The 19,528-nt window shown below is 48.7% G+C and overlaps 1 protein-coding gene across 2 annotated transcripts in view; it reads left to right on the top strand.

Moving 5' to 3' along the window:
* CDKL2 (cyclin dependent kinase like 2) overlaps positions 1–19,528 on the top strand; it is a 166,868-nt gene that overhangs the window by 81,988 nt on the left and 65,352 nt on the right. For both annotated transcript variants that reach the window (XM_030190655.1, XM_030190654.1), the window contains exon 7: positions 12,441–12,529. In XM_030190655.1, the coding sequence (XP_030046515.1) occupies positions 12,441–12,529 (89 nt within the window). The remainder of the gene's footprint in view (positions 1–12,440; positions 12,530–19,528) is intronic.

Below are 19,528 nucleotides of genomic sequence, written 5' to 3'. Positions count from 1 at the left end.
CCCCCGCCCCCGCCGTCATCAAACCCGCCCCCCGCCGTCACCGGCCCCGCCTCCCACGTCATCGGCCCCGCCTCCCCGTCATCGGCCCCGCCTCCCACGTCATCGGCCCCGCCTCCCCGTAATCGGCCCCGCCTCCTCCGTCATCGGCCCCGCCTCCCACGTCATCGGCCCCGCCTCCCACGTCACTAACCCCGCCCAAAACGTCACTAACCCTGCCCAAAAAGTCACTAACCCCGCCCCCCCGCGGCCGAAAAAACCGCCCTGAAGCCCAAAACAGCCCAAAAAAACCGCAACCCGCCGCGGGCAAAAATTTCCCACGGCGGGTCGCGGAAAACCGCCCAATTGGGCGGTAAAACCGCCCACCTGGCAACACTGGATGTACTGCACAGGTTATATATACAGTATTCAAAAGCTCAGTGTTTCTCAGTCTCCCTCTGCTGGTAGGAGGACATAACCCACGCGTCTTGACCGGTCTGGAGGGTCGTGGAGGAAAATGAGGTTTTAACAAATTCTGTTAGAGCAAACAATTTGTAATGCAACAGTCCAAACCTCATCCTTTCACGTGAAAAAATAAAGAAGTTACAGAAGTTCAAACATGTGACTTTTTTTTCAAACTGCTAATGCACTCATGTTCCTCAAAATTTGGGATCTGAGACTTTAGTCGCCTTTCCCCAGAGACGATCACAAATAAGAACAGCAACACCAAGCTACAATTGGGTGGCAGAGCAGGTGGGGGGAAGAGGGGTTGGTGGTTGGGAGGCGAGGATAGGGGAGGGCAGACTTTTGTACGGTCTATGCCAGAGCCGGTGATGGAAGGCGGGACAGGTGGTTGGGAGGCAGGAAAAACTGCTGGGCAGACTTATACGGTCTGTGCCCTGAGAAAGACAGGTACAAATCAAGGTAAGGTAGGTATACACATGAGTTTATCTTGGGCAGACTGGAAAACTCTTTTTATTGGAAAAAACTAAAAACAAATAACATACAAATCAAAAACAAGCCCCTAGCTATACACGGTCCTCCTATCTATGTACACCCCCTCCCCCTCCTCAATAGTACAGTGGAAACTGTTTATTAGAAAGACCAAAGAAAAAAAACGGACATGCAAATCAAACCCCAGGCTCCTAGCTAGACATGGTCTGCCTATCTATGTACACCCCCTCCTCAATAATACAATGGATCAACCCCCCCCCCCCCCGACCCCCCACAACCCCTTCAGACAACTGGCACACAATCCCCTGGGAAGCATGTCCCCTCATGGCGGCTTAAGCCTCACGTGTCTCCACCACCTCGAAGCCACCCCCACCCCTTTTTCCACCCTTTCCCACTTCGCCGCTTCCTGCACCGCCCTTACCACATCCCAGCTGACTACCTCCGCCGGCCGGACCTCCTGGTACAGGGACACCCTGCAGCGCGCCATCCAGAGGCAGTACCGCAATATCACCGAAATCAGAAAGCGTGTTACTGGATCCCCGCGTCCCTCTCCACCCTCTGGGCCATACACCCAGTCCGCATAGCTGTAGTTGCGGAAACTGGGGATCTGCAGCAACGAGGAAACCCGGTCAGAGACCTGGACTGTAAATGGGCACCTCACCAGGAAATGCTCCATCGTCTCTTCAGTTCCAGCACATTCCTCCCGTGGGCACCCTCTATCCCGCACATTGCGATATTTCAAATTTCCTCGGACGTACAGTCTACCGTGAAAGGACAGCCACGCCAGGTCTTTATACTTCACCGGGATGCGGTTCGAAGCAATCAACCGTAACCCCTGCTGCATCCGTGGGGCCGGCGCGTCCCTCAGCGCCAGAGGAGCTGAGAACACCTGCGCCCGTACTCTGTCCATCCAGACCCCCCGTTGTCCTGCCTTCACCTCCCCCACCGTCAGCCCCCACACCCTCACCAATTTCACTAGGGTCTTGCAATAACTCACCCCCCCCGGAGCCCCCCTTCGCAGTGCCACTACCCTCCCCCCCTCCCGCCATAGGTCCCAATATCTCGGCCACCACTGCAGGACACTCCTAGCCCACCCCGGTGGCTCCCGCCCTACCGCCCTCCCCAGATTGAACTGCAGGAACAAAGCGCTGAAAAACAGGACTGGGTTTATCATGCCCACCCCCCCCTCCCTCCTAGGCAGATAGGTAACATTCCGTTTTACCGGATTCGTCCTGTTGCCCCAGAGCAGCCGGAAGAACACCCCATACAAGGCCGTGTACCGGCTCTCCGGCAGCAGGCAGATGTAACTGACGAACAGAAACAAAGGAACTAAGTGTGCCTTGATGAGCTGTACCCGCTCCCCCATGGTCATTTTCCACCCCTTCCATCTATCCACCCTCCCCTTCACTTCTTGGAGACACCTATCCCAGTTGTAGAGCCTATAATCCCCCTTCTCGAAGTATATTCCCAAGACCCGTATACGTTCCACAGCTGTAGGAAACCTACCTCCCAACTCAAATTGCAGCCCCTGATCCCCAACCCACAGGCTATTGGACTTTTGAAAATTGACCTGCGACGCTGTTGCCTGCGAGTATTCCTGGATCAGGTTCTGCAATCTACCTCCCTCCCTCTGGTCCGCTACCCACACTGTAACGTCATCTGCATACGCCACGACCCTTAACTGGTTATTGTCCCCCACCTCCACCCCTTCCAGCCCCTCCGCCCCCCCCTTCTCCAGCCGTCTTATAAAAGGGTCGATGGCGTATGCATACAACAGCGGGCTGAGTGGGCACCCCTGTCGGACCCCTGCCCCTACCTCAAACCCCTGCCCTCTCCACCCGTTAACCAGGGGAAAACACCCCGCATGCCGATAGAGTAGCTGTAATTGCTCTATCCAACCCTTCGGAAACCCATAGCGCTCCAGAATGCTCCATAGGACACCCCACTGCACTCTATCAAACGCTTTTCCTGGTCGAGTGTTACCAACAGCCTACCATGCCCTCCCACTCTACTGCGTTCTACCCCCTCCCGCACCCACGCTGCAGCTTCCAAGACCCCTCTCCCTTTAACCCCACATGCTTGCGAGGCTGCTAGCAAATCCCCAGACACCTGCCTCATTCTCTGGAATAGCATTCGCGCAAAGATTTTTCGATCCGTATTAAGCAGTGCTATAGGCCGCCAGTTGGCCAGCATCGCCGGGTCCTTCCCCTTACTTAGTAGGATAAGAGCCGCCTCTGTCAAGGAACTAGGCAAGGAACCCTCCAACTGGGCTGCCCCCCATACCCTCACCAGGATCGGCACCAGCTGCTCCTTAAAGGCCTGGTAGAACTCAGTTGTTAGCCCATCCGGCCCCGGCGAGGTCTTCCTGTGGAGCGCCCCGATGGCTTCCTCCACCTCCTGTTCTGTCCACGGGTTCAAGAGGGCCTGAAGCTGGGGTCCCCCGTGACCTATCCCCGGGGTTCCTTCCACATAACACTCCATCTGCTCCATATCAATCTGCTGGGCTGAAAGGAACGCCGCAAAGTGGTCCCTCACTGCCCCCAGAATCCCCTCCTTGGTGTCCTGCAGGACCCCCTGTGCATCCCGCACCCCCTCCATCACCCTGCGCGCCCTCCGCTCCCGGCAGCATGCGAAGGGGTCCGGGCTACACATTTTCCCGAAGTCCCGCTCATACACCAAGGAGGTGTAGCGGTTGTACTGTACCTGCTCCAGGAGTGCTTGGAGATCATGTATTTCTTCCTCCCTCCCCCCTTGTGAAATCAATGTGTCCCTCTTTTTCTTTATTGCCATGCCCAACTTTGTCCTTTCCCTCCCCTCCCTTCTCGCCTGTCTGAGAAAGAATCCCCGCGTTCGTCTTTTCACTGTATCCCACCACTCCCCCAATGACTGAAATGCCCCCTGCACTGACACCTGATCTTCCAAAAACCGGCGGTACTCCTCCCGCACCTGCTCGCTACCTAACCACTTTAAATTTAGTCGCCATAACCCCCTCCCTGGCCTCTGCGCTGCCGCCCCCCCCCACCTGAAGGAGGACCATGTGGTGGTCTGAAAAGTCCACGTCCACGGTTCGTGGACCCCCCAGACAAACCCCCTTCTTTACCAGGAATCTATCGATTCTACTTTTACACTGCCCTCGAAAGAACGTGAACCCCTCCTGTTCCTCACAGAAGGCCACATGCGCGTCTACCAGCTCCGCCTCCCGCATGATCCCTGCCAGCCTCACCCCGTCATAGCCCACCTGTACCGATCGTCCCCCACTATCCTTTTTCCGCAATATGGTGTTAAAATCTCCCCCCCAGACTACTTGGCGCGAAGTGTATAGGTAGGGCTTGATCTTCCCAAAGAGGAGCACCCTTTCCTTCTTGCTTTGGGGCCCGTACACATTCACCACCCTCAGTGCTCTATCCTCCCAAATCGCATCCACAACAAGACATCTCCCCACCCCCAGCTCCACCACTCGCTGAATATTCACCCGGTGGGACTTAAATAAGATCCCCACCCCACCATACCTCTCCCCCGCCAACCCCCACACCGAGGGACCCCACTTCCAGGCCCGCCTTGCCCGCCTGATCACCTCAATGGACCGCAGCCGAGTCTCCTGGAGCAGGAAGCAATCTGCTTGGACCCTCGCGAACCAGTCATACGCTAAACCCTGCTTCTTCGGAGAGGCGATGCTGGCCACATTCAGCGTGGCAAATGTCAACACTAAGCCTGCCATCCTCATTGCGAGTCACGGGTCTGCTCACTCCCAACTTCTTTCCTTATCTCCTGGGATACCCCCTTCTTACCCTGAAGCAGGTCCTCTGCTATGCGGTCTACATCATCCCCTGCCAGATCCCCCTCCCCCCCCCGCAGCCGTCCTGTCTGCACCTTACCCCCCCCTCCCCCTTTCTTCCTTCCTTTCTTCTTTGCTCTATCCGGACCCACCCCCTGATCCCTCCCTCTCCCCTCTTCACCCCCGCCCCCTACCTCCTCCTCCGAGTCCTCCACCTCCCCCAAGTCCTCCAAGTCCTCCAGATCCTCCTCTAGCTCCACTCTGTCCCCCCAAGCCTGCACTTGGGCCTTCACCACCTGCCCGGCCCCCTCAGCTTTCCTCTTACTCCCCTTTCCCCTCCCTCCCTCCCTTCCCTCTTCCTCCTCCCTCACCCCTCCCCCTCCCCCCAGAGCCTTCCCGCCCTTCTTCCTACCACCAGTACCCTCCTCCAGTGCTTCCTCATATTTCCGTTTGCCCTCTCCAATCCCCCCTGCCGCCCCCTCTTCCTCCATTAACTCCACCTCTTCTCCTTCCCCCTGTTCTTCCTCCTCCCTCCCAACCTCCCTATCCTCCTCCTCCTCCTCCAACACCTGAAATCTGTTCCCCCCCCTCTTCCCCTGCAGCGACCCCTCCCTGCCCACCCCTACTTTCCCCCCCCTCCGAAACTTCCCTTTCCTCTGTGGCACTTGTACCCTCTCCCCCCTGCTCCACTCCTGACCCAGCCCCCTGCCGCCCCCCCTCCTGCATCCCCTCCTTCTCCCCCCCTTGCCCCTCCCTGCCTATCACCCCCTGCCCTATCCCCTCCTCCATTACCCCCCCTCCCCGTCCCTTCCCCCACATATCCCACTCGTTATGGGCCGCCCTAGGGCAGTTCCGATATGCATGGCCTAACCCGCCGCAGAGGTTGCACCTGATCGCGGTGCAGTCCTCTGTGGCATGCTGATCCCCGCATCTTCCACACTTTACCACTGGGCATGACATGCTGAAGTGCCTAAACGAACCACATCTGAAGCACTGCCGCGGCTGCCCCTTGTAAAAGCACAGTATCCTGTCACGACCGATAAAGGCAGCCGAAGGAATGTGCTGGACCACATGGCTCTCCTGTCTCAATTTGACCAGGGCTCCCCAACCTCCTGCCCAAACCCTGCTTGGATCCGGTAACTTTGTAAGTGGGGATCTCAGCTCCGCGTACCTCTGTAGCCAGTAGGCTAAATCTGCCCCAGAGATAGACTCATTTCTCACGAGCAGGGTGATCTGCACCAGGTCCGGCTTGCTGACTGGAATGGCCCTGAGGTCCCGCCACTCCCCCTTTCCCCTCACCCCCTCGTACCTTTCCCAGAATATTTCCATCCCCCTCTGGGTCATGAAGCTCAAGTCATATTCTGGGATGTTGATGGGGTGTATACACGCGTAAAAGTCCTCGGGTATAAACCCCATCCCCATCACCAGCCTCAAGACCCGATCCCTGGAGGGCATTGCCCCCTCCCCTATCCATTTGAGCTGTACCACATTTCGCCGCTTAGGCAGCTGTCCACCCCCTGTCCCCGCTCCCCCCCAACCCCTCCCTGGGCCCTCAAAACCACCCGATCTCCCCCCCTCCCTCCTTCCCCCTCCCTGGACTACTGCCGCAAAGGACTTGGACCCCAGCCCCCACCGCCCCCCCTCCACACTTGTTCCAGCCCTTCCCTCTGCCTCCCCCCCCTTCTGTCCCTCTGCCCCTCCCCTCATCCCTCTCCCTTCCTCAATATCCACTGCCCCCTCCCCCTCCCGTTGTCCCCCGTCCCCTTCCCTCTCAGACAAACATCCAACAACGTCCATAGTCAGTTCTGTGGCTTGGGCTGCCTCCAACTGATTGTCCTGCCCATCACCACTTCCTGGAACGTCCCTGCTCGTCCCTGCCACTGCAGGCTCCAGCCTCTGGGCTAATCGCCTCCTCTCCTCTGTCTCCTGGCGATACTCTGGCACCTGCCCAGTCAGGTCTGCAGCTGGCGATACCAGACTCCCTGCTCGCTCTGCCCCCGAACTCCCTCCAACCTCCGGCACCAGGGGCGAAGCCTCCGGAACTCCGCCGCTCCCCTTGGCTCCTCGCTCCCAGCCGTCCTGCTGGCAGGTCTGCTCCACCACCCGCTGCACATCTGTTAGACTTGCCATGTCCACTTCTGTAGTCAACGAAAGTCTCTCAACAATCGGGTTACTTCCCCCTTGCTTCTGGTGCAGTCCCTCCTGCGTTCTCCCAATGGCTGGCGCTTCCCGGGGGCATGGCTTGTCTGTTCCTGATTCCGCCACAGGCTGGCTGTTAGCACCCCCCGATTTCACCTCTTGTAATGGACAGCTGGTCAAATGAGCTCCCAGCTGCTGCCCGCTCCTATTCCTCTCTCTCCGACCCCTCTCCTGTAAACCGCCAGCTACTCCATGCTCAGGGAAGACCTCCCCTGCTCCCGGACTTCGTGGGCGGGGCTTCTCCAGATGCCATGCTGTTTCGGTTTCCACTTCAGTCATTGCAGACCCGGCCAAAAATACCGGAGTCTGCCTCTGCTGACCCTTTTCCAACAGGGCCTCCTTCACGGCAACTGTCTCTGCTGTTTGCACAACTGCAGGTAAGCCCTCTGAGACTTCGACCACCACCTCTGTAGAAAACAGGCTGCTACCTGCATCTCCCTCTGCTGCCTCCATTATCTGGAGTTTTGAAAAGTTACTGAGTTCTGTCCTCCCCTCCACAGGTAGGATCTCTACTCCAGCCCCCACCTCAGAGCCATGTCCTGCCGCTGCCTCCTTATCCTCTGGCTGCTGGGTAAGTGCTCTGGACTGTGTTGCCAACTGTCTCATGTATTTTAAAGTGGGGTCACCTCTGAACCCAGACAACTCTTTTGAGTCTAATGCTGCTGAAGACACTGAAGCTTGCTGCAACTGTAGTGTTCCTGAACCCCCAGACTGTGGTATTGAAGCCATCCTTTCTCGGTTAACATAGAGCTCCCTCAAAGGATTCACAGAGCCCTTTTTTAAACAGTTCAACAAGTGTTCTTTTTTCCCCAACAACTGTGATATCCGGGCTTCCTCTTTAACATACATTTGTCTGTGCTCCGCTGGGGCAAATTTACACATAGTTCTTGCCATTTTCAGACGTTTTCCTAGCTCCACTACTTCTTTTTCCACCAGCTTAATTCGTCTTACAATATTTACCACACTACTTGCTGGATCATCAGGGTCATAGCTCACTTCAAGGAACTCCTCATCTGACGATCCACTCTCCTCACTCTCACTCTCAGCTGCCTCCAGCAAAGGCTTCTGGCAAACTTCCATCGCCTCTTCCTTCTCCCTTCCTTGGAAGCGCCCTTCTGGGGCCTGTACTATCTTCCTCCCCCCTCCACTGTCTTCTCGCTTACCTTCCGCAAGCTGGGCCATGGAGGGGGAAATGCTCTGGTGGCCTCCACTGGGCTGCTTCTCCCTTCGGTCCACTGGACTCCTTTCCCTTCTCCCGGTAGTCAAACCAGGGAGAGAGCCACTCCTTTCGGCCTTCTGGTCCCGGGCCCCAGGAGGCCCCATAGCCTGGGACTTTCCTGAGGCCTTCTCCCCAGGGACCCTCCTCATCTTTGGGGAGGGAGCTAGGTCTCACTCCCTTTCCACTGGAAGTCAGCAGAGCTCTCTAAAACACCTCCTTCCTCCTCAGCAGACTGGATGGACCGTGCAGGTCTTTTTCTGCCGTCATCTACTATGTTACTACAGTATGTAAAAGAAAATAAGGCGATGCATTTTTATTAGACTAACTTAATCCATTGGGGGCAATTCTATAACTGGACACCTCCATTTAAATGCTCTGATGCTGTGCAGTGAGAGCCTATTCTTTAACACATCCAGCAAGGGCAGAGGTAGTCCAGGGAAGGAGGAACAGCCAGAGTAGTCGCACTCCCAAATTTACAGAAAAGAGACTTGACTTAGCCAAGTTTCGGTTACAGCCTGCACATGCTGATCTTCTCTGAAGTAAGGAGTGATTATTGCTGCATGGTTATTCATTTAGGGGCCCTTTTAGTCAGTGCTTTTTTTGTGCCGGTACGCAATGGTACGGCGTACCGGCACCTTTTTTTTTGCCCCCCCCCCCCCCGCGACACTCCGGGTGAGTCCTGCACTTACTTTTTTTTTAAGACTCAGAACGCGCGAATGATGCAGCCGGCAGCGATTGAAAGAGGCTGTCTGGCGTCTGCGTTGGAGCTTCCCTCACCCTCTGCGAGTCCCGCCTTCATTGTTACAACTTCCTGTTTCCACATAGGCGGGACTCGCAGAGGGTGAGGGAAGCTCCAACGCAGACGCCAGACAGCCTCTTTCAATCGCTACCGGCTGCATCGTTCGCGCGTTCTGAGTCTTTAAAAAAAAAAAAAAGTAAGGTCAGGACTCGCCGGGAATGTCACCGGGGGGGGGGGGGATGGGGGCAAAAAAAAGGTCCAAGAATTGCTGGGCATGGGAGGGGAGAGGACAGGGAATAGAGAATTGGTGGTGGACATTGCTGGGAGGGGAGGGGAGGGGAGGGAACAGAGAATTGGTGGTGGACATTGCTGGGAGGGAAGGGGAGGGAACAGAGAATTGCTGGACATTGCTGGGAGGGGAGGGGAGGGAACAGAGAATTGGTGGTGGACATTGCTGGGAGGGGAGGGAACGGAGAATTGGTGGTGGACATTGCTGGGAGGGGAGGGGAGGGAACAGAGAATTGCTGGACATTGCTGGGAGGGGAGGGCAGGGAACAGAGAATTGCTGGACATGGCTAGGAGGGGAGAGGAGGGCAGGGAACGGAGAATTGCTGGACATGGCTGGGAGGGGAGGGAACAGAGAATTGCTGTACATTGCTGGGAGGGGAGGGCAGAGAACGGAGAATTGCTGGACATTGCTGGGAGGGGAGGGAACGGAGAATTGCTGGACATTGCTGGAAGGGGAGGGCAGGGAACGGAGAATTGCTGGACATGGCTGGGAGGGGAGGGAACAGAGAATTGCTGGACATTGCTGGGAGGGGAGGGCAGAGAACGGAGAATTGCTGGACATTGCTGGGAGGGGAGGGAACGGAGAATTGCTGGACATTGCTGGAAGGGGAGGGCAGGGAACAGAGAATTGCTGGACATGGCTGGGAGGGGAGGGAACAGAGAATTGCTGGACATTGCTGGGAGGGGAGGGCAGGGAAGAGAGAATTGTTGGACATGGATGGCAGGGGGCAGAAAAGAATCGCTGGACATGGATGGCAGGGGAGGACGGGACAGAGGAGAATCGCTGGACATGGGAGGGCAGGGGAGAGAGGAGACATGCTGGACATGGATGGAGGGGAGGTAAGATAGGAAGGAGATGCACATGGATGAGATGGCAGGGGAGGAAGGAGAAATGCTGGAGGATGGAGAGGAGAGCAGGAGATAGAGGAGAATTGCTGGACATGGATGGATGGAGGGGTTGGCGGGGAGAGAGGCGAAATGCTGTACATGGAAGAATAAAGGAGGAAAGTAAAGAAATAAATGGAAAGGAAACCCTGGAAACGGAGTTAAGAGAACAGATAGAGAGCAGCAGAATCAGACACTTGGACCAGTATGGATAGGAAACAGTCACCAGACAACAAAGGTAGAAAAAATCATTTTATTTTCATTTTAGTGTTTGGAATTTGTCCAATTTGAGAATTTACATCTGTTGTCTTATTTTGCACTGGGTATACTGGAGCTGTAACATCTTACAGAAATGATTTATAATGAAAAAAAATCACAAGTTATTGTTTTTCTACTATACCAGTATATTTTCAATGATGTCTGTTTATATGCGCCATGGCTGGTATAAGGGGTTTGGCTAATGTGGGTGTGGCTATCATAGGGATAGAGCCATATGTGGTGACTCCGCCCATAATGAGTACCGGCACCTTTTTTTCTACAAAAAAAGCACTGCTTTTACTAAACCGCATAGGTGCCCTACGCATGCCCAATGTGTGCCAATTTGAAACTATTGCCCGGCTACCATGTGGCCCAGGCAGTAATTTCAGTTTATACGCACGTCCACTATGCGCGCCAGAAAATATCTGGCGCGTGGCACTAACTGGGCAATAATCAGCAGTGTAAGCACGCTGATGATTACCACCTGGTTAATGCGTGAGACTTTACCGCTAAGTCAATGGTGGCGGTAAGGTCTCAGGCTCAAAATGGACGCGCGCCAATTTTTATTTTGCCGCACGTCCATTTTCAGCCAAAATAAAAGAGGCCCTTTTTCATGTGCGCTCAAAAATATACGTGTCTACACCAGCGCAGGCCATTTTTCAGTGCACCTTAGTACAAGGACCCCTAACTGACTTTTGAGAATCTGATGACCCCTGATGCAGGCTGTAGCTGAAACTTGGCCAAGTCGGGTCTATTTTCTATAAACTTGAGTGTGTGACTTGTACTGTCCTCTCACTGAGTGATCGGCATGCAGTTTAAACCAGACTATGAGAAGAGTCAGATCTCCTGAAACAAAATCTTCTTTAATGCAGTAATTAAACAAGGAAAAATAAACTTACAGTTCAGATGTGCTGGACAAGAGTTTTTGCCTTGCAGACTGGGAGTTTCTTCTCAACCAGCTCTCTCCATGCAAGAGGGAAGCTAAGAGGAATTCAGCAACAAACTGACAGCCCGATGATCAAAGGTGAATGCGGGCGCTAGAGGCCACTAGCGCTGGACTAGTGCCCGCATTCACCTTCACACCCATGATCATCGTGCAAACAGTGCCGGCGAGAAGCAATAACGCAGAGCTCACTTTAGTTAGATTTAAATGAGCTCTGCTTGTATTCTGCCCCTATGATCAGAGAACAGCGCTCTGATTGTAGGGGTGAAATAACCCCCTTAAACGGCTCTTATCACAGCTTTCAATTATCCTCTGAAACAAATTGCAAATGGAAAACAACTCCTACTTGGAGAAAAAGCCGAGTAGGAGTTGTTTTAAAGTGCAGTTTGCTTCAGAGGATAATTGAAACCTGTGATAAGAGCCATTTAAGGGGGAAGGCCATCTTTGTAGGCGCCCCTGGCTGTTGAGGTTTCCTTTCTTTAATATATATTCCATAGATAATCTTTTGGGTTAAAGTTGTGGTTTAGGGCAAATTATCTCGTATTGGTTTCATGTTATTTTTCTCTCCAATATTTTTTAGATTTTTGAGTGTTCTGTATATATGCACATATCTTATATAGTGCATGTTTTACAGATGGGCATGCACATGGATGGAGTGTGTGTAGAACTTACACTTATGCATGTAACATAGAATGCTATAAGTTATGTATATATCTCTGGCAGCTAGGCTTGAACATTTACACCAGATCTATGGCTGGCATAAATGCTCATACCTACTGTAACTGCATACCTACATATATAACTATTTATGCCAGTATTCTATAAAGGAAAGTAGAGAATATGCTTCCCCTCAGGTGCTCTCTGCTCGTTTAAATCTAGGGTGCCTCTTATAGCATTGTCATCATAATGCATTTTGTGCCTTGGAGAGTGGTTTGCATAGAATCTCTCATTTTATGCTCATTTTCAGCTTATTTTTTTCATTTGGCATCTCAAGGAACCTCTTTCCAGATCCGGATTCCCCTTATGCCCCACAAATAGAGGTTCATTTGCCAGTTTCAGTACAGTGAACCTAAAAGCTTGGGGAAGTACCAATTGTTTCTTCACTCCTGTTCCACAAATGGTTCATTGTGGATTACAATCTATAAAATGAGATTATCTCTGTTTCACTAAACATGTTTACCCATCGGTTTGCTTGCTCTTACAGAAATGTTTACAAATCGATCCTGATAAAAGACCATCCTGCACTGACCTATTGCAACATGACTTCTTTATCAAAGATGGATTTGCTGAAAGGTATAGTAAATGAATATAATTATGCATATGTTATGCTATGAAATAAATCATTGTGAGTTTATAGCAATGCAGTAGTAACTAAGAGGATAAATTTCAAGGTCATTGCCACACATAAAAATAGTGAATTTTGCTTGGAAATGGCTCGTTATAAATTTGCCCACAGGTAAAATTGTATTTATTTATTTTATTTATTTATTTATTGCACTTGTATCCCACATTTTCCCACCTGTTTGCAGGCTCAATGTGGCTTACAAAGATCTGTTATGGCATCGCCATTACAGGGTAAAAGATACAATTGGTGTTACAGATAGATCAGGATGTTATAAAAAGAATTAAGCAGACAGTTATAGAAGTACGTCATTCAGAGTCATGGTGGAGTGGTGAAGTGTTATAGTTAAGCTGTGGATTCTCGTGGTAGGCCTTGTTGAAGAGATAGGTTTTTAGAGATTTGCGAAAGTTAGTTATTTCGTTAATTGTTTTCCATTTTGTTGGTAATGCATTCCACAGCTGTGTGCTCATGTAGGAAAAGCTGGTCGCATGTGCTAGTTTGTATTTTAACCCTTTACAGCTAGGGAAGTGAAGATTAAGATCTTTTAGCATTTCTAGGAGGTAGGTCGACGAGGTCTTGCATGACGGTCGGGGCATCTCCGTAAATGATTTTATGAACTATAGTGCATATCTTGAACATGGTTCGCTCTTTGAGTGGGAGCCAGTGCAGTTTCTTTCTTAGGGGTTTTGCACTTTCATATTTTGTTTTTCCAAATATGAGTCTAGCTGCGGTATTCTGGGCTGTTTGAAGTTTCTTGATAGTCTATTCTTTGCAGCCAGCGTAGAGTGCGTTGCAATAGTCCAGGTGGCTTAGTACCATTGATTGTATCAAGTTGTGAAAGATGGATCTAGGGAAGAAAGGTTTTACTCTTTTAAGTTTCCACATGGAGTGAAATATCTTAGTTGTATTCTTCACGTGGTTGTCAAGTGTGAGACAATTGTGTAAATAAAATTGTGTATATAAATTTGTGTATATAAGCCAATTCATGCACATTTTTACCCATAGTGAGCAAAGATGTACCCTGGGGCAGAGTTGTTGTGGAATTTGGATATAGATGTTACTTTTCAGATCTTCAAAAAGATGCCTCAAAATTCTGTGTATACTAGATAGCAGATGAAACTGTGTGCAGGTGTTTTCAGAGGAATGTGTGCATGCACTTTCCCTTTGAAAACTGCTGTAAGTTATGCACATATTGACTGCAGAAATTAGGCCGGCTGTTACAAAATAACCCCTCCTGGATGTAGAAGGGAAGCAGGGAGAGGCTGCTATGTTTTACTTCCCACACCACTCTGTAGTCATTTTGACCTTTTCAAAGCACCATTCCATTCTCTCTCTCTCTCTCTCTCTCTCTCCTTCTCCTTTCATGAATAGAATACATTTTATATTAATTATCCTGTATCCTTAATACATCCTGTATCCTTAATACATTTTTGACTAGCTTTCAAGTTAGTCCAATACAAAAGGTATCATCTTATTTTATTTAGTTTTGTTGCATTCATTATCTTTGAAATGGACTAACAGCAACCGCACCACTTTTGCCTAGGTTTAAGAAGCTCAGCTTTGGTTGCAGATGGTACCCTAAATATACCTTTCCCTGCAATAGCCATGACATTCACCTTTCCTGCCTTTGCCATACTACTCTACTACACCCTCTACTAGTACTGCTTATTTCTAGACGTGTGCAGCACTGTACACAAAACTCATAAGAGACAATCCCTGCTTAACAGAGCTCACAATCAAATAAAAAAAGTAAGAAAGAAAACAAAACACAAAAAATATTACACAAGTAAAAATGAGAAAGGACAGCATTACAAAATGGGGGTCAAGATTCCAAAAAATAAAAGTTGGGATCATATGTCACATTAGAACCAGAATGAAAAGATGGGGAATTACTAGAAACCAGTTGAAAGAACATGAAAAGCATAGGGGCATATCTATTAAATGGTGTTAGGAAATAGGTGTTGTGCATGCTAACACAGGACTTCCTTCTCACAAAGTCCATACCTAGCGTGCCCAAGAAATAGGGCATTTTCAAGTATTTCTTTTTCAGGTTTGTGCTATTTTTTGCATTAATGTACATAACCCGAAAACAAATTGACCCAGATCTGGTGGTAAATGGAGTTGAGGCATTCACAAATGGCTCTTCAATAGGCCAGCTTGGTTGTTGGCACTTACTCTAGACCCTGCCTCTCCATGGAGGATATCATAATGCCTCCTCACCTTTTTCACTAGGAGCCAAAGATCACCAGAAAAGAAGTTTGGCTTCCTTAAACTGTCTCTCCTTGGTGCTGCTATGTTCCCAACCATCTCAGCACAGTGCAGACAATGGTTCCTAATGACACCCTAATTTATATGGCACATGTATTGACAGTCGTATGTGGTGCACATGTAACCATCAGAAATGTGCATACATTTTTGGCATGATAATTTACAGAATAGAACCCACACATCCATTGTCCCCTCAAATGCCTTGCCACCTCTTTTTCTTGCGACACGCCCCCCCCTCCCCCTGAGTGGTGCGTCATCTCTCTCTCTCTTCCACAGCCTATGAGGTCTGGGCCACTATCCCTTCTCTCTCCACACCCCTCCCATGCTGCAGTCCTCCAAACTTGCAGGCCACCGGCAGCATCCGCGATGTAAGCTCTGTCCTCGGCCTGCTCTGGAAGCATTCTCTGTACAACGGCCTACCTATGCGGGAACAGGAAGTTGAAGCCAATTAGATTTAGGAGAACATCTGGGGAATTCAGTAGAAGACAGAGTTCTTGAGAATCATGGATAAGGAACTCTACAAGGATGAGCCAAACAGTTGGGTGGCTCTTCTACAATTTCAGATTCCCAGATCACGACTCCATAACAACAGAGAGCCAGCTGTCTCTTATCTCACTTCATTGCAAAAAACTCTAAGAGGGAAACCAGAGACAAAATGGCACTTTACAACATTCATGCAGAGTACGCTGGATAATGGCCATTCAGAGCCAGCTCCACCATTAAAAGACAATGAAGGATGTTGGTACTTACCTACCTTTGATGTACATCACCCACAAAAACCAGGCCAGATCATTGATTCCAGTACTCAATTTCAAGAAATCTCACTCAACAATGTGCTGCTTTCTAGGCCATACATGATCAACAGCCTATTAGGAATCTTGATTCGCTTCAGAGAGGAATCCATTGCCGTCGCAGTAGATGTCCAGAAAATGTCCTATTGTTTTGTCTTACACCCAGACTACAGAAGCTACTTGAGATTCCTGTGGTACTATGACAATAATATCAACCAGGAAATGAGAGTTCATGTCTTCGGTAACAGTCCATCACCTGTAGTAGCAACCTACAGATTTAGAAGGATAGCCCAAGAATGTGAAAGGGAATAATGCATGGATGCCAGATGCTTAATTGAGAGGTGCTTTTGCTTCGATGATGGTTTGAAGTCCTTACCTACCATAGGAGAAGACATTGACTTGCTAAAGAGAACACAAGCAATGCTGGCAGACGCCAATCTGAGACTTCATAAAATTACCTGAAATAGTCCAGAGATAATGAGAGTGTTTCCTGCACAGGATCATGCCAAAGATTTTAAGGATCTAGATCTAAGAATAGACTCCACTTCAGAGAACTCTTGGATTGCATTGGGATCTAAAGAGAGACGTTTTTACCTTTCAAGTCTCCACCCAAGGGAAACCACGTACACGCAGAGGTGTCTTGTCCACAGTGAACAGTCTATACTATCCACTTGGGTTTTTTGGCTTGAGTCACCATTCAAGGAAGATCCCTAATGAGGGATCTTTCGCAAAGTACTGATGAGTGGGATGTCTCATTGCCACCAGAAATGCAACAAGAATGGGAGAAATAGAAAGATTTTCTAAAGACTGTTGAACAACTGCGCATCGTATTCACTTACATCCCTGTAGCACTCAGTACCACCTATCACAAAAAGATTGTATCTTCACTTCATCAACTAACTGATGAAAGAATGGACATTTACCAGCAAAGTGCCATCAAAGATGCAGAACTACAGGTTGTGAATGAAAGCTTGGCACCACCTGGGAGCTTTGATCCAAGACTTCCCTGGAAGACAAGGAACTTCTTCACCAGAGCCATCACTGAGCCAGTGATCCATACTACAAACAACAACCAGCACAATGATAGCACAACAACAGGACAACAACAATATAAACAACAACCATCACAAAGGAGAGAGAAAAATCTTTGAGTCTCTGGAGTGGACAACAATCCACAAAGTCCTCATCTCTTTGTGGTGGTGGAGATGAGGACTTTATGGATCGTCCATTCGAGAGACTCAAAGTCTTTTCTCTCTCCTTTGTGCTGGTTGTTGTTTGTGTTGTCTGTCTCTCGTTTCAGCTCCTGTAACACTGCAAGAGAGAAGTCACCAAAGCAACAGTGAACTGGTGACAAGCAAGAAGTTCCCAAATTTTAAGATCCAGATATAAATGGACTTTTGCATGCTTATAATGCTTATAGTTTAAGAAGTTAAATACTGGTATCTACTGATACCTGGCAGGGAATTTTCTGCCTCCATATTCATGGTAGCAGGGTGCATTGTTATTTATATTTAGTATGAGTATTATTTGTATTCAATTGCATTGTCTGTGTATAGATAGCACTGTGTACTAGGGTTGCTGTCTCTATAGCTTGCAGTTTCCTGTGATTGACTCCTTGTGAGCTTTTCCTATTGGCTTTTAGTTCTGGGCTAGGGCCAGCCCTCACTCTCCCCTCCTGGGGGGTTGTGAAAGAGTCCCAATTTTCCTAGCATACCTTTATGATCAGCAACTGTTCTAGGGGCTGATCCCTCCTATGTGATTCCATCAAAATTCTTCACCATTATTTCCACATTATTCTGATACTTTCCCATTTGAGTATTACAGCTTTTCTCTCAGCTGGGCTGAGGTTCTGGCCATCTCCTTGCCTCTGAGGTGGCTAGATATGGACTCTGCTTGCAGAAGGTAACAATTCTTTCCAAGCAACTGAACTGTAAGTTGATTTTCTTTGTGTGCTTTGATTGCTACATTAAAGCAGAGTTGGATTAAGAATTGAGAGTCTACTGGTAAAAATGTTTGCTTGGGAATGGTTTAGCTATTTGTTGAAGCTTTGTGACCATACCTAGCCTAGAACAGCACAGTAACAGTTTTTGCTAGGCTAACCACAGCAATGCCTGACTCAGTTTTGTCAATTTGTTTCAATATGATTTTGTTACTAGCATGATAAAATAAACCTCAGTCTCTAAAAAGGTTATTTTCTGTCTGGACCACTCTGTATTTTTTTTCCACGGCTAGCAAAACAGCAAGATTCTCAGGAAACTTCTAATAAATTGCTGCATGATTCATTCACTAATTTTGACAGGCAGTCATCCAGGCAGTGAATAATGTTCTTGTTACCAGCCATCTGCTCTGCAACTCAGTGCCTGAATATGCTGAACACTGCAAAACATGCTTATGAAATAGAGGAACCCATTGACATACATTTATGAAAGCAATAGTATCCTTGGAACTGAAAAATTAAGCAAAGTAAAGCCAAAATGATGTACTGGGAAGATTCAATGTTGGGTTCAGTCATCAAAGCCCCCCACCCTCAGGCAAAGCTGTGGTCCAATCAAAACACTTATGCTTGAATCTAGGTAATAATTAATATACATTCCTGTAGTTATGATATATTAACCTGAATTTCCTAGCATCCACCTTGAGCACTAATCCAAAAAGTGAGATCCTGAACAAGAATGGCCTAATTTTCCTTCTTCCTTTTCTTCGTCATTTTATTTTGCACATCTCTAGAATTAGCAATAGATTTAGCATTCTCAACCTAAAATTCCTGAAGAAGGCCATCATAAAGATTCAAGAAGCTCAGTTATCAGTTGTTGTAGAGACTTTACATTTCTTTTCTTTATCATTATCCTTTCTCTGTGTCATCTCTTCCTTCACTGTTCATCCTGGTTCTTTGCTAGTGATGTACCTTTATTCCTTACCTGCACATTGCTGGTGTTCAGCTCATCAGTGCCATCCTTGTTGTCCCTGCTTCTCCTCCCATCTCCCCAAATATTAGTTAAGCTCTTCTTGGAGGCCTTAGAATGTCCCAAATATTCCTTGTGCCTCTTCTTTGATCACTAAGGGTCTCTTTTGAGGGTAACCACAATCCTTTAAACCCCCTTTTCCCAGCATTTATGGGAAATTCTGTAAATTAGGCACCAGTATTTATGTGTGCGTTTCATGTTTAGAATACTAGCATGTACGTGTCTGTTTGCACACATTCTATTCTATTCTATTCTATCCCGCGTCTTCTATACCACTTTAACAAAACTTCAAAGCAGTTCACAACAAGAATAATATCACAATCAGATATGATGTACACATTATGTATTACAATACCTGCAATGAAACAGTTTACAAAGAAAATAAGTAAGATTTTAGATATTTACAAAAAAGACTGTGGGCAGGTATTAACCTCAGAGCCGCTGGTAGACTATTCCAAACCCTTGAACCTTAAAACACAAAAGAGCATTCCCAGAGAGATTTTAATTTCATCTTCTTCATAGATGGAATATCAGGAGTCAAATTTTTTGAACTCCTTAAGTAATCCCTTGATCCTGGGTATGATATTAGATTTCCCACCATAATAGAGGTCAAACCATAAATACACTTGTGAATTTGGCATGCTATCTTAAATTGAATATGTGTTCCCAATCTTAATCATGCTGCCTAAGTGCTATTCTGCAAATATCCACTTCACTTACATAGCGTGTATTTGCAAGGGGAGCATACACAGGGGCAGAGAATGGGTGGGAAGTAGGCATGACTCCCACTTACATGCACAACTTAAAGAATAATATAAGTTATGCTTGTCCCTGTGTACTCAGGTACTAATACTTATACCAGCTCTACAATTGGTGAAAGTGATTGTGCCTAAATCTGTTAGGTGCGTTAATACCCAGTTACACTAGT

Source organism: Microcaecilia unicolor, chromosome 2, assembly GCF_901765095.1.
Source record: "Microcaecilia unicolor chromosome 2, aMicUni1.1, whole genome shotgun sequence".
Classification (NCBI taxonomy): Eukaryota; Metazoa; Chordata; class Amphibia; order Gymnophiona; family Siphonopidae; genus Microcaecilia; species Microcaecilia unicolor.
This window is presented reverse-complemented; position numbering and strand designations above follow the sequence as displayed.